This window comes from Orbicella franksi, chromosome 4, assembly GCF_964199315.1.
Source record: "Orbicella franksi chromosome 4, jaOrbFran1.1, whole genome shotgun sequence".
In the NCBI taxonomy this organism is placed as follows: Eukaryota; Metazoa; Cnidaria; class Anthozoa; order Scleractinia; family Merulinidae; genus Orbicella; species Orbicella franksi.
This window is the reverse complement of record NC_138148.1, coordinates 2,039,359-2,052,897: the sequence shown is the minus strand read 5'-3', so window position 1 is coordinate 2,052,897 and position 13,539 is coordinate 2,039,359. Positions and strand designations below refer to the sequence as shown.

General features: G+C 36.4%; 3 protein-coding genes across 7 annotated transcripts in view; 1 reads left to right on the top strand and 2 right to left on the bottom strand.

Annotated features, from left to right (window-relative positions):
* The window catches only part of LOC145485841 (protein unc-79 homolog), a 35,931-nt gene extending 35,616 nt beyond the window's left edge, over positions 1–315 (bottom strand). The window contains exon 1 of one of the 3 annotated variants that reach the window (XM_081464487.1): positions 6–315. In XM_081464487.1, coding sequence (XP_081320613.1) covers positions 6–42 — 37 coding nt within the window. In that variant the 5' untranslated portion in view covers positions 43–315. The remainder of the gene's footprint in view (positions 1–5) is intronic. The other 2 variants (XM_081464485.1, XM_081464486.1) reach the window with 2 other exon arrangements.
* Positions 316–568: 253 nt separating this feature from the next.
* On the top strand, positions 569–4,798 carry LOC145485842 (microtubule-associated protein 10-like). The gene is made up of 2 exons (XM_081464488.1): positions 569–2,600; positions 3,280–4,798. Exons 1-2 carry the CDS (start codon positions 722–724, stop codon positions 3,903–3,905), a joined length of 2,505 nt encoding a protein of 834 aa, XP_081320614.1. The 5' UTR covers positions 569–721; the 3' UTR covers positions 3,906–4,798.
* Positions 4,799–4,871: 73 nt separating this feature from the next.
* LOC145485844 (inositol-tetrakisphosphate 1-kinase-like) lies at positions 4,872–13,421 on the bottom strand. Of its 3 annotated transcripts, XM_081464492.1 has the most exons (13): positions 13,305–13,421; positions 13,161–13,185; positions 11,209–11,334; positions 10,703–10,820; positions 10,051–10,149; positions 9,698–9,741; positions 8,721–8,813; positions 8,528–8,597; positions 8,324–8,400; positions 7,023–7,109; positions 6,355–6,436; positions 5,786–5,825; positions 4,872–5,168 (listed from the first exon to the last, which is right to left on the bottom strand). In XM_081464492.1, the coding sequence occupies exons 1-13, from the start codon at positions 13,409–13,411 to the stop codon at positions 5,141–5,143; spliced, it is 996 nt and encodes a 331-aa protein (XP_081320618.1). In that variant the 5' UTR covers positions 13,412–13,421; the 3' UTR covers positions 4,872–5,140. The 3 variants fall into 3 exon arrangements, with proteins under 3 accessions (XP_081320618.1, XP_081320616.1, XP_081320617.1); XM_081464490.1 differs by having other exon boundaries at positions 4,872–5,825; XM_081464491.1 differs by having other exon boundaries at positions 4,872–5,825; positions 8,324–8,397.
* Positions 13,422–13,539: the final 118 nt, after the last annotated feature.

The following is a 13,539-nucleotide window of genomic DNA, read 5'->3' as shown; positions in this document are numbered from 1 at the left end:
CTTACACTGGTCGGCTCGTGTTGACTTCAGATGCCTTGACATTTCTTCTTCTTCGCTTTCACGGGTCACAGTAGTCAGAAATGTTTCAAGCTTCAAAACAGCTGTCCGCTCCCCTCGATTACAGTGCGCGCCGCCATCGGCTATAGAATCATCACAACTGGTACTCACGTCCAACAGAGGAAAGCTCTGTACAATCTGTTTCACACCATTTCTCAGTACAGCAAGTTATCAGTAATTGTCGCCTCTCACTGAGACTTAAAAGACGGCAATCGTGGCGTGTCAAAACACCGAAGTCTGAACAGGAATTTACATATTTTCCTAAACAGGAGGCATGTTTATTTTCACATTTTTAAAATGACAGTCATGTAAAAGGAATCAAAGTGTCTCCTTGTAGTGTAAAACGAGATATGTTCTTACTTTTATTGTTGGTCACAGCTACATAATTTTAAACCAATTTCTATCAGGTTGCATTTTTAAACGTTGCTGCTGGTACTATTTTAACATTTGACTCCCTTAAAAAACACCTGTTTTAGATATGTATAAAAACATCCATTTGAGATGTAAGGGGCATTTCATACAACATACACAACCAAAACCGAGCAGAAAACTGGTAGCGAATATTTGGCGCGAAAAGTAAAGAAGGCGCATTTTTCAGCTTTCTTCAAAATATTTTGTATCAAAGGAACTTGTGGAATTCCCTGGATAAATTTATTCTCTGGCCATGACTGAGACATTGTTTTCTTTAGAAGTACACGTGGAAAGCGTGGAAGAACTGCGAGTGTCGTGCAAGCTCCCGGCGTTGTGCTTTCGTCTGCTGGATTTTCCTACAATGATAATTCACCATGTCTCTCTATTGGACGCCGAGAAAATGCGACAAAGACTTCGCATGGAAGGCAGAGAATCGTTACTTCACGAGCTCAAGGATCGCTTTGGGAATTTCCAGTTCCATAAAGGAAAATCCTGTCTGTTCAAAGCAAGCATAGATACCTTGTTAATTCAACTTCAGACGGTTCCTCTCTACGCCATGTTGATGGATTTGTGGCCAAAAAAAAACACTCTTGTAGGTAGCACATTGATTCCTTTGAAAAAGGCAATAGACAAAATTTCTGCAGATGTCCACGACAAAGGTGTTGCGGTCCCTGCTTTCTTCCGAGATGAGGGGGATTTCGCTGTATACAATCTCATGGGCTCACCCATAGCAAAAGTAAGATTAGGCTTCAGGTTATTGAGTTTAGGGGGATCACTAATTCCTCATATTCCGACAGAGTCCTTGGGAAACAGGGTTAGTGAAAAGGTCGAAACGAGCGAGAAAGTTGAACAAGCCGTCAAGGGTGCTTTGCAAAAGGTACTGCCTGAAATTGAATCAAAAGATTTAAGTGCAAAGGAGTCGACGTCAGAAAGAAAAAAGATTGATAAAAATGGAACAGCTACACAGAAACTAAAGATTCAACATGTAGAGGTTCAAACAAATATTCGTGCCAAGACTATTAAAAGTTCTGGAATGCTTGATCGTCAAAGACGGGACAGCGAGGAAGATGTAGTAATTACAAACACATTCTGCCCACCCCCTCTTTATTATAATTATTTTTCCAAATCCACACCATCTGACAGATATCATTTTGCGACAGCGGAGGAAGGCACACAGCAAAGTTCTTCAAATGCTCATGGAATGAGATATGGACAATCTCTTGGCCAAGATGAGAATGATGAAGTGGATTTTATGTATTATGATCCTGGTGTGGTTGAAACAGATGGCACTGTAGGATTGGCATCAGTTTCAGTCCAAACTGATGAGAAATTACTTAGGCCTTCCGCAGGACCTGACAGTAACGGAGGTCAAGCTGAATTAATTAATGGCTTGTATAACTTAAGAGGTATAGCATCAGATAGTCATTTGCCAATTTTAAATGCCTTGCTCCAAGAGCTTTCCTGCTTAACAAGGGGACAACAAGTTAGAGACACAACACAAACCAGGTCTTTGAGTGACCAATCTCAGGTCACTCCAAGACATCCACAAACAGTTGGTGATAGAAAACCACCAGTAGTTGGTAACAACTTAAGGAGCATTTCAAAAAGTCGAACAGATAAAAACCAAACTCGTCAAGCTCCTCCTGGTAAGAGGACCCATACCTCAGTGATTGGTTTGCCAAGGCAAAGAGTGCGTTTCAAGCAGACCAGTCTCACATACGGAATGACAAGAACACAGAAAATGAGGCTTGGGATCAACCAGAGGGATAAGTTACCAAACAGAACTAGACCTTGTGAGGTGCAAAGGGCTTTAGCTCAAAAAGAAAATGTCACAAGAGATTTAATACAGACACCTCTGTCAAAGGGTGATTTAGGAATGACATACAAAATAAACACAGCGAGGAAGCCGAAAGGAAGACATATGCGTAAACAGACAGCTGATGTGCAGGTTCAAACACAGCAGTTTGCTCCAGAACAACCCCACCACAAAAATATTGAATTAGCTGGAACCAGAGAAGTGATGGAAGCAAATATTGCAAAGTCAGATCCCGAAGTAATTCCATCTACTGCTGAAAGTGCCAGAAGCATAAAGAGTCAAAATAGTTTGGAAGTTTTTATTCCACGAGTGGAAGGTATTTAGTTTTACACCTTTTTTTACCAGTGTATAGGACAGTGTTATTAATATTTAAATATTTCATTATATTTTGAATCAGAATTGGAAACTAAAGGTAACAACAATAAATTATGGAACAACAAACTAGAAATGACTATGCTTTAACAAGGGTTCCTGTAAAGAAACATTTCCAGCTGTATCTTTATGTTTGGCTCAGGGAGATGCTTAATTGAACTCTTGATTTATCTGTCTAGTGAGGTATAAATACTGGCGAGCTGGAGTATTTTTTTATGTATTTCAGCCAGATACCTCTCTCCACTCTGGAGTTAAAATGGGTACTTCATAATAATTTGAATTTCCTCAAACATTTTCCCAAGAAAATTCACTGGTCCATTGAACAAGCGAGGGACAGAATCCACTGGCCCAAATGCTAAATCCACCAGCCCTAGGCTATGGAACATGGCCTTTAAGCACGCTGCCAAGGGATTTCAAGTCCGGTACATTTGTGGTAGGCCACTATTAGAGACTAAAAAATTCCGAATGTACAAGTAGCATGTTGAAGGAATTTTCAAATTTTGTAATATCTAAGACACTGCAGAAGGAACCAGAGTGCTTTGACATTTTCTTTTGTGTAGTACTTTTTATTGAGCTATCCAATAAACTAACAATGTATTGCTGATACATTGTTTTGATTTCAGGAGAATCAGATGAGAAAAGTGACCAAGAAAAAGAATGGACCACAGACAAGCACTCTCTTGGCATTTATGGCAATACAGGGATTATAAGCACTGAACTAGATGACATACGAGAAGGATCAGCAATGACGATGTACACTGAGGACTTTGAGGACTCAGGCACGGAAGGATCACAGGCATCATATCATTTAGCTTTCACCGGGAGCAACAGTAGAGACACTGAAAATCTCAAACAAAAATCTAATCCCAGTGACTCCTCTGAAAGTGCACAGTCCCAAGGTAGCTCTAAAGCATCACAAAGACCTGTCAGGTCATCAAATTCTCCTGTCAAAGTAAAATCCAGGAGATTAAAGGCAAAGATTCAAGGAGCTGCAAGTGTGGAACAAAAGATCACAACATCTGAACAAGATCTTGAAACATCTGCTGATCGAGTAAGGAGTTCTTCTGGTTCATCCAAAGGTCTAAAGGCAGGAAGTCAAGGGAGTTACTCTGAGGACTTCCATTCTGTTGGCTCTGAACTCCAAAACAGCAATTCTGATGCCACATCAGATGATAGTGTTGATGACATGGATCAGCATGCAATGCTTGATCTGCCGCCTCCAGCAAGTAATTTGGGATACACTTACTAAGTCTTGTTTATATTTGGGTTGGGTAACACAGCACTCAGTGTCTCATTATTCACTGCACAGGGTGAACAGAACATGCATTTGCCTCTAGCTCTCTGGTACCTTCAGTGATTACATTGGAAAAGAAAGCAAGTGGTCAATATTATTTTACTTATTGTATCTGTAACAAAATTATCGATTGTGATTGTCAGGTAATCAGTGCGTGATCACGTGGGTGAACTTTTGGTAATTGGATACCCGTATGATTTGTACATCAATTATGCGAGCTTTAATGTTTCCTACAGTTTTTAAAAACTTATGAAAATCGCTACAAACTTTTTCTCCCAAAAGAAGTTCTCAAAAGACTTTTTTGGCCATTGCTGAAGAACTGAGTGTTGATACTGTGAGCTTCATCTTTTCTTTCTTCTTTGGTTGCCACAGATGTCACTGTTTAAAATTCCCCGACTTTTCCCTAACCAAATAACTACAAAATTAATGTAAGATATAGTCTGTAGCAACCTCTAGCCTCCCCTTAGATGCATCCTTTCCACCCATTTATTTGGGACTGATACGTTTTCAACAAATTTGCCATCTATGTTGAGAAAAAATATCACTGAAATCACAGCAACCCCAAATGTTTCTTCCAGCCTTCAATGTTTTTTAAATCAAGTGTTAAAATTTCAGTTTTCCCTGACTTTTCTGCAATATGTCAATTTTCACTGACTCAAAATAAAAGTTTCCCTGACCTTGAAGAACTTTTTTGTACTTTCCCTTACCATTTGCTGACCTGTGGCAACTCTGCTGTATTGACCGATCCACATTCAATACTAAAGGAAGCCCACAAGAATCAAGAATATGAACCAAAAAAGAACATTTCAACAATTAAAAAATACTCTCTGTCGCAACTGTATGGAATGTCTGGGTACATTTATTGAGATTTTGATGTTTTAACAATTTTTTTTTTTAAAAACTGACTGGATACAGGAACAGTTTAATGTTAAGGGGTTTTTTATTCAAAAGGAATTACAGTCCATTTTTACAAATCACTAGATTTAAAAATACTGTTAAAATAAAGTTCAAGTATAACAACTGAAGGTTGTGTTACTGTCTAATAAGTCCTGAAATTCATTACTAAATATTGTTGACCTGAGCATAGCTTCATAAACACATGACACTTTGTACATAGTTTTGAAATACACCTTCTGGCTCAATGTTCTAATACATGTAACACCGAGTATCATGCAACCCTGGAGAATCGGTCATTTATCCAAAATGATGCCATTGTGTCTAATAGAAGAAAAGGATTTAATCAGAAACTACTTTAGAGAGAAACGTCACATGGCATGAAATACGACAACAACATCCAGTGATGCTAAAAATGTTTATTACAGAGATTATAAACGAAAGTAAATTTACATCGGGTTAATTTAAATTAAAATGCTATTCATTGCCTAGTCCAAAATGGATTTAAATTTATTACTCATTATTTAGCAAGTAAACCAATGTCTCTCCTCCCGTGGTTAATTCTCCCTCTATTTAAAAGAAGTCATTGAAAATTCCATAACAGTTGGAACTAGGTAAAGAATCTGATACCAACTAATGCCTCAGCCAACATGTCAGCTGACAGTTGGCAACCAACTGAAAGCCAGCAGGACCGTGACTGACAGTTGGCCTGCACGTTGGCCAAAACCTGTGAAGTACAAAAATTTAACAACAAACCATTTGATTGAGCATGCAAAAAGAGGCATTAGTTTACTCATACTGCACTCACGAAGTTGCATTTTAGTTACTGCACACATTAGCAAAGGTTTGCTAAATGGACAGTCCTTTGTCAACTCAAAACTATTGGAGTTGAAGATCCCCTTTCCTTTGTATGTGATTTGTCGAGCAAGTCATGAACATACTTTGCAAAATCAACAGGAAAGGTTGGCGCACCTTCATAGCCTAAGAAATAAACCAAAGATTCAAGCATGAGTAATGAAAATGCATATACATATATACATATACTGCAGGATAACACGTCAGTGCTCAACAGCAGTATTAAATGCACAAATTGACAAGCAGAGAGGCTTCTTTCTATTTCATTTTTTTTATTTTGAAAAGCAGAAAGGTGATGAGCATAAAAAAAATCATCAACTCAAGGATAACTATAGCTGTACAGTGTGTGACGATGATGATGATGATGAAGGTGTGTATGGCAAACTGTCAAGTACTCAGAGATGTAGCTAAGAAAACACCACGCTGGCTCATTAACGAGCCCAACTAGCTTTTCTGGCCTTAACAGCTCCAAAGTTTACCCAAGTATTGGTTTTTGTGTGAAATTTCAGCCAGATTTTAGTTCCCTTTCAGCCTGTGAAATTATCTGGCAGCTGGCCCTTGGCAACACCCCCATTACTGTGGAACATTTTCAGGCTGGTAAGGTAATGAAATTAAAACGAAAAAAAAATTTTTTTACTACCAAGCACAAACTTACCAGGGAAATAATTGATGTCTACTACAACATGATGCCCTGTTCCTTTCTCCACAACAACATCAATACCAAACATTGTCAAATTCTGGTTGGAGGAAATACAATGTAGAAAGATTTTGGTCATAAAGGTAAGTCCACTAAGTAATATCTAAAGAATCAGAGAAGCCAGGAAGCTCGTGAATCTGAGCTGCAATTTAACTCCAGTTTCTGAAGCACAATGTAATTAAGGGTATTACTGTGCAAAGTGTATTTCCCCTGAATGAAATGCTAGTTCATTGCCCTTAACCCCCAACAACTTCACAATCTGCCAGTAACCTTTGCATGCATGCACTTACAGTTGTAAAGTTACAAGGCTTTATGTGGTACATCTTGCCCCTTTTGTCCAATTTTAATTCACTCTGTTTGTGCATATCGAATGCACAAACTCACAACCAAAACATCTGTGTTCACCTTTACTATTTGACACTACAAAGAGGTAAATCTTTTTTACCCATCTTAACCCCACTGGTGAGAGAGACATAGTGAAACGTAAGTGTCTTGCCCAAAACACAACCCCACAAAACCATGCCAGGGTTAGAGCTTGAACCCCTTGATTCTATATATCAATTTATACAAGAAGCATACAGACATATTCAAATAATTTCCCACAGTCAATGAAATAAAATACTTACCAGCTTTGGTTGAAGCTTCCTAACGAGCTTCAAAACTAGGTTTACATCCAGCGCTATACCACTGTCATTATCATCATCTTCATCCAGCTGCAATAAAAAACAAAGCTCACAAACACCAAAACAAACCTTAATAGCTATAATCACTCACAGTAGACATAATTTATATGGCTAACAGCACAACAGTGAATTGTGGCCACCAATTAGGCGGCCAGTAATCAAAGCCCCAATGAGGGCTTTACTATTGTTTTTACCCCTATTAAGCAGCCAGCCCCCTTTAAGGTGGCCGAACACAGTTTTCGCACGCGCTTTTGCTGATGCAATTGAGCGCGCGCACAAGGATTACAAAGAGCGATCATTTTATTTACTCAACACCCGCACTATCTGTGCTATTTTTTCTCTATTATTGAACGTAGTGTATCGATGGCTTTAGTCTTTTATTACAAAGATATGTTAGAAAAGGTAACGACACAAAGAAACCAGCAATTCTCAGCTTTGTCTTTGTTACCGAAAGAACCCAGTTAAATGCAGCGCATGCACAGTTGCTCGAAAAATTGAGACCGATTGCTTTTGCAGAAACTTGCGGATTTCTGACGATCCAGTCGTTAGAATTTCAAGAAATTTGGCAAAAAAATAGTTCAGAAACCACGTGAATGATCTATCGCAAAAAATCTGAATTTTGACATAGGGACTTTTTAATAATACAGAGCATGCGGTGAAAACGATTTACGGTGAATTACGAAAATCGTCTATGTCAAAATTTTATTAGAACAGTGTTGACAGAAGGGATTTAATGTCAATTCGTAGTGGGCAAAAGATGAAAAAAATCTAACGACTGGATTTTTTTTAAATAAACAAAAACCATTTTTTAAGCCTTGTTTTTAACCAGCCCCGTTGCCTTGGCAACAGCACACACCTTAGCCAAAATGCAAGAATAAACTTTTCTGTGGTTAACCTTGACTCTTGCAAAAAACGAGTGCCAAAGCATAAATAGCTTAAAAGTAATGGTGAATTAGGCATAGGCTCTTGAAAACTGTGTTTGGTCACCTTAAGCGGCCACTATCTACTTCCCAGAGGGTAGCTGTTTAATAGCGGTTGAACTGTAATATATAAAATTTCTTTTTTGGTCTTTTAAAATTCATCATGAACTACATTATTTTAGTTTAACCAAAATACATAACTTGACAATGTGATGACGACATTTACTATTGATCAGTAAGTGGACAAATGCATCATTCAAGCCTGGACATCATACAAGATAGCCAAAAAGAATGCTACTAAAGAACAAGAACAAGATTTCTCACCTCACTAAGATAGGAACCAGCATCAGGTTTAGAAACATCATGTGATGAAAAGAATATTGTTTTCATATCTTTGGCTACTATGAAAAAAGCAACAGTAAAAATGTTACATCCATATGACATTGTATGACCAAGAACTATTGCAGTTCACTTCATTATTCTTAAAGCTGTGTATAATTCAAATATATACATACTGAAAAAACTCACCGGCTGTCTTGTAAAAGTTCTTTATCGATGGTCTTTCAACGATATAATGGTTGTTTCCTGCTACAAATACCTGTCAATGAAAGATATCTGTTAATTAGAATGAGAATTAAATTTGAAGGGTTCAAACAGTCTACTACACTGACGTACGTCCAACCATGTGAGAAAAAAAATGTGTGATCTTTAAATTTCATACCTTAAATAACAAGGCATCATGATTGACAAACTGTTGAACAACACATGGAGGGCTCACATTCCTGAGACCTTCTTTATTAAAAATCAGTGCCATCTGAAATGTACGGTATTTAATAGACAAATCAATCAACAAGTTATACACATACTACAAGTCAAGGTAAGAGAGGTTCCTGTGAAGTGTGTGCAGAAACTTAATCACTAAATAGAACACTCAATCTCATACAACATTACTTTCACTTTATAGAAGTGATGCCTAGTCAACAATACAGTTCACAACAAACTAAAAACTTGATTCTCCTTTTGTACAAGTTGTAAGTAACTGTTATATCTATCACACAAAATCAAATTTAAAAATTGAATTATTTAATCAGAGAAAAAAACAATCATTTCATATGTCACTCGGGGTGAATTAAGCATTTAGAGAGACATTCGAAAGAAAATCGACAAGCAATTTCAGTTTTTACTGGACAGAATAATTTTAAGTATTTTACAGTCCTTTAATTTATATTTTCTGAAAGCTAAAGATATAAATAGTTGTCTGAAATAACACCAAAACCAATTTCCTATTGGAACAAGAGAAAATAAATTTCAACATTCTGAGAAATTGTGCAAACACAGGTAAAATTTTATCATCAGTTTAATTTCACCAATACTTATAAAAATTCAAGTGTTTCGTACGAAGTTCAACATTTTTTTTCGACGTTTGGGGTTGCTAGAAATGATTTTTTTCTAGCAGATATTTAAAACAGTTGTACAGAAGTTTGCAATACAATGTAAATAATCTTGGTACAAAGTTTTAGTCCACTTGTTACTCTTACAATGTACTAACTTTTGGTGGATTCCGCCTTAATTTTTAGTCCGTTCACTAACCTAAATTTTGCATGGAAGGCTAATAATGCAACCTACAAGTTTCCGAAACATTTATAATAAATGTACTTTTAACCATTCGAGTGCTATCTTTATCAGAAAAATGGTTACCTCATGACACAACTCTGACCCATGACCAATGACTGGTTTACACACTGAAACAGAAATGTATGTTATACCATGAAATTTCTATTGCATGAAATTTCTGTAGCATGATATATAGTTGACTCAGGCTGCACTCTCGTCAAATATCACGCAAAATCTTGAAATCACAATCTAATTGCTTAATAGAAACATGATTTTAACCCAATCAGTGTGCATATTTTCTTTGGGCTATTCTCTAAATGCAATAAAGAGAATGTTGTTTAGATCAACCCTGGCCTTATTCCAGTCTTAAATTTATGGAACTGTATTTGAAACCAGCAGCAAAATAAAGAATAAATAAAGAATGGTCGTACACTTACTCATTGGGAATAAAACACCAGCATTTTCAATTTTCATCAAGTTTTTTTTATAATCCAGCTCATCAATTTGCACAAAATTAGGGATGAAGACTCTTACTCCTGAAAATAATTAATGTTACGATTATTTTAATTTGACAATTTGCATAGCCAGAGTTGTAGCATTGCAATGACGGGCCCAGTCTTTCCTAATGCAAAGTGTCATGCCTTAAGCTCTTACAGCAACAAGTTCTTCTCAGGAGCATCACATTTGTACTAGTATGCGGGGGAGACGCGGGTTCAAATCCTGCTCAGGACTTGAAGTTTTTCTTTCTTTTCAGAGACGTATGTCAAAAACTGCCTGTAATATATTTACATCTATCTATCAATTAGGATCATTTGGTTCTGGTGAATAACTGAGTTGACCTATCAACAGACTAGCGAGCAACTAAAGATTTGTAACTAGAGACCTATCCAGAGGGAGTGAAGAGGTGACTGTAATGTTTTCCTTGTTAATACATGCTAGCAAAACTTGAGTTTTAGTACTGACATGTGAGAAAGATTCACTAAATTGCATGCTTTAGGTGCTAGAAGTCTGAAATGCACACCACCCACTTTCTAATAATGTCTAATGAACTTGCTTCATGTTACATTCATCAGCCACTTTCATACAAACCTTCCTCCAGAATTTCACATTCCTTCATGATCTGGTAACTCATTGTTCTGTCAAATAACTTATGTACAGATTCAATTGGATCAATGATGATGACTTCTGGGTGATCTTTGATGTACATCTGAAATCATTAAAAATGTTGCAGTAACATGTATGCAAAAAGCTAATGTATAGGTTGGCTTTTTCTATGATGTTGTTTCTTTGTTGTAATTTTTTTGGATGTCTAAAATACATTAAACTTATTTATTTCACCAGGCTTTTTATTCTTAGTCTTCTTTGTTGGCTTTAACCTTCTTTTATCCTCTATCTTTTTTAATTAGCTTCTACCTTATGCTATAGACTTTTTTATATTTTTGATTTCAGGATCAAAATTGATGTACATGCAGCACCTTGGATCTTAAATTACCGATATGTGCAGTGTATAAGTTCATGATATTGTTCAGTCAATTGCATTATTGTGTATGAAATACTTATATATAAATACTACAAACAAACACAAATCATATTACTTCCAGTTCCTTCATTGTTTTTAAGGCCTGTGAATCTCCATCAGTGGCTGCTGCCATGTAGTCTGTTATCTTGTGTATTATAAGGTCAAAGGGACCTTGTTCTTTTAGTGGCTTCTCAAGGTCAACCTGCCATGGATAAAATGAAATTTGTCAGGTGATAAGTGACACTGAACTTTAAAATGCATTTCACTGTATACATACACTCAGGTTGAGGATAGGTGTTGTATAAAAGAGATGCAATAAAAGTATAAAGCTATCTAGCACAACAAGGTATATCCATGACAAGTATAAGTGATTGTAAGAATGCAAGTGCAAATAAGGGTTTTCAAATATTACGAATAGTGCAAGTCTTTTTTACATTTAACTTCTCTCATTTGCATTGCAATATATTCTAGCATGCATGTGAGGCAATCAAAAGGTGTTGAACCTTTTTTTTTTAATTCTTAATTTTTTTTTTTTTGAAACTTTATCTGAATGTTTCCTACCATGCACTGTTTTGGAAGATACAATAAAAAAGATAGGTCACCATGCTCACAAAAGAGATATGATGGGCCATTCTTACCCCATTTATGCTTAATCATGTGCGTTATTTCAAATTCATCAGTTCACGTTACATTTGTAGTAGCTGAATGCAAAGGTTTTTTTAAAGAAATACCTTATAAAAAAACTTGATAGGTAGAAAGTCTCAAGCACATGAAGCAATGAACTATAAAACACTTCTCGAGTCATAGTTTTTAAGGTCATAATTTGCATTCTCATGCAAGGGCTTCATGTATGCTTTTAGCTATATCTTTTCCTTTTGAACAATTTTTTTTTAAAATTTTTTTAACTTGAAGGGGTAATTTGTCGACCAAAATTATGAAGACCAAAATTATGAAGTACAAAATATAGGTCACCGTGCTCATATAAGAGACTGACAAACATTTATTTCTCTGTTGAGCTTAGCTTCATTTGATGTTGTATATGTGCAAGTGTCCAAGTGCGTGTGCTAATGATGCAAAAATGGTGTGCTGTAGGGATGCGCAATGCAATTCTGGGGAATCACCTTAAGCGCAGATTAAGTCAAGCCCTGGTTTCACCAATTGAAGTTTCTTTGTCATCTTTATACTGATGAATACAGGTAGGCATTTCTGAATCGACCTCTCCTAAGTATGAATATGCTCTCTACATGACCTTTATCAGAGAAATATATTCAAGTTGTTTCACTTTAATTTATGGCCTTGGAATCAAAATGCAAAAATAATTTTACTTTCAGAATTTCATCAATACAAGTAGGCATTTCTGAATTGACCTCTCCTGAATATGAATATGCTCTCTACATGATCTTTATCAGAAAAATATATTCAAGTTGTTTCACTTTAATCTATGGCCTTGGAATCACAATGCAAAAATAATTCTAATTTTTTTTCTTTTGGTGTGAGCAGAATCATAGTAAATGCAGTTCTAGTTTGCGCTTACATGTACAAGTGCTTGGATAATCGAAGGTTGATTTTTCAAATGGGCGGAGTTATTTTCGGGTGATGAGCAAACAAGGCTTTTGATTTCAAATGTCAGTGAAGGTTTCATATGCTCACAATGGTAAATAAGGTTACTGATATCACGGATACAAATGAGACAGCCTCCTGGAATAACAGGAATTGAGAAAAAAATCGTCAAACATATTTCCACGACAAACGGAAACTGCGTTTTTATCTAGAAAGTGCAATGCAATAATATTTTGAAGTATTCCGTCATGTTTATCGGCAACTCGACGAATATATTTAAGTCATTTTTATACAACAATTCCAAGGATTAGAGATTACAACTTGCTCCTAATTTTAAGCGTGATTTAGCGAGACAAACGTTACTTATTCCAACGTTATTATGGTGCCGGTTTCACTGAGAGTAATAGAAGCAACGTCTGCCTAATTTACAAAACTGATAACCCACGTCTTCAACAAACTTCAACTTACCTCTACCAAATCAATTCCAGTCTTCCTATAAAAGTGAGTAGAACAGGTTAACATATATCAGTATTTATAGAAGCACAAAACAACTGCAATGCTATTAATTCATTTTAAAAAGCAAGCTAAATTACAAGTGTTTTGGCAACGTACCCACACAACTGCATAAACGTGTCAAAAATACTCTTGCGCTTTTTCCTATGGCTGACTAAGAAGCCAACTCGCTTTCGCTTTGAAAGCTCGTTGCTACCCCTAAACATTGTTAATGAATTTTCCACTTATCCACTTAAGTAGCAATCTTCCAAATTATCCTGAAGAATATCATTTTGCAGGAATTGTGTGTTTTTCACCACGACCCAGAAGTTCAATATCAGACGTAAGAGCCCAC

Coding starts and splice junctions, on each gene's coding strand:
- LOC145485844 (XM_081464490.1), bottom strand. CDS start 13,411: ATGTTTAGGGGTAGCAACGAGCTTTCAAAGCGAAAGCGAGTTGGCTTC. Junction 10,821..11,208: donor AAACAATGAAGGAACTGGAA/GTAATATGATTT, acceptor TAATGATTTCAG/ATGTACATCAAAGATCACCC. Junction 5,826..6,354: donor AGACATCAATTATTTCCCTG/GTAAGTTTGTGC, acceptor TTTATTTCTTAG/GCTATGAAGGTGCGCCAACC.
- LOC145485842 (XM_081464488.1), top strand. CDS start 722: ATGACTGAGACATTGTTTTCTTTAGAAGTACACGTGGAAAGCGTGGAA. Junction 2,601..3,279: donor TTTTATTCCACGAGTGGAAG/GTATTTAGTTTT, acceptor TTTTGATTTCAG/GAGAATCAGATGAGAAAAGT.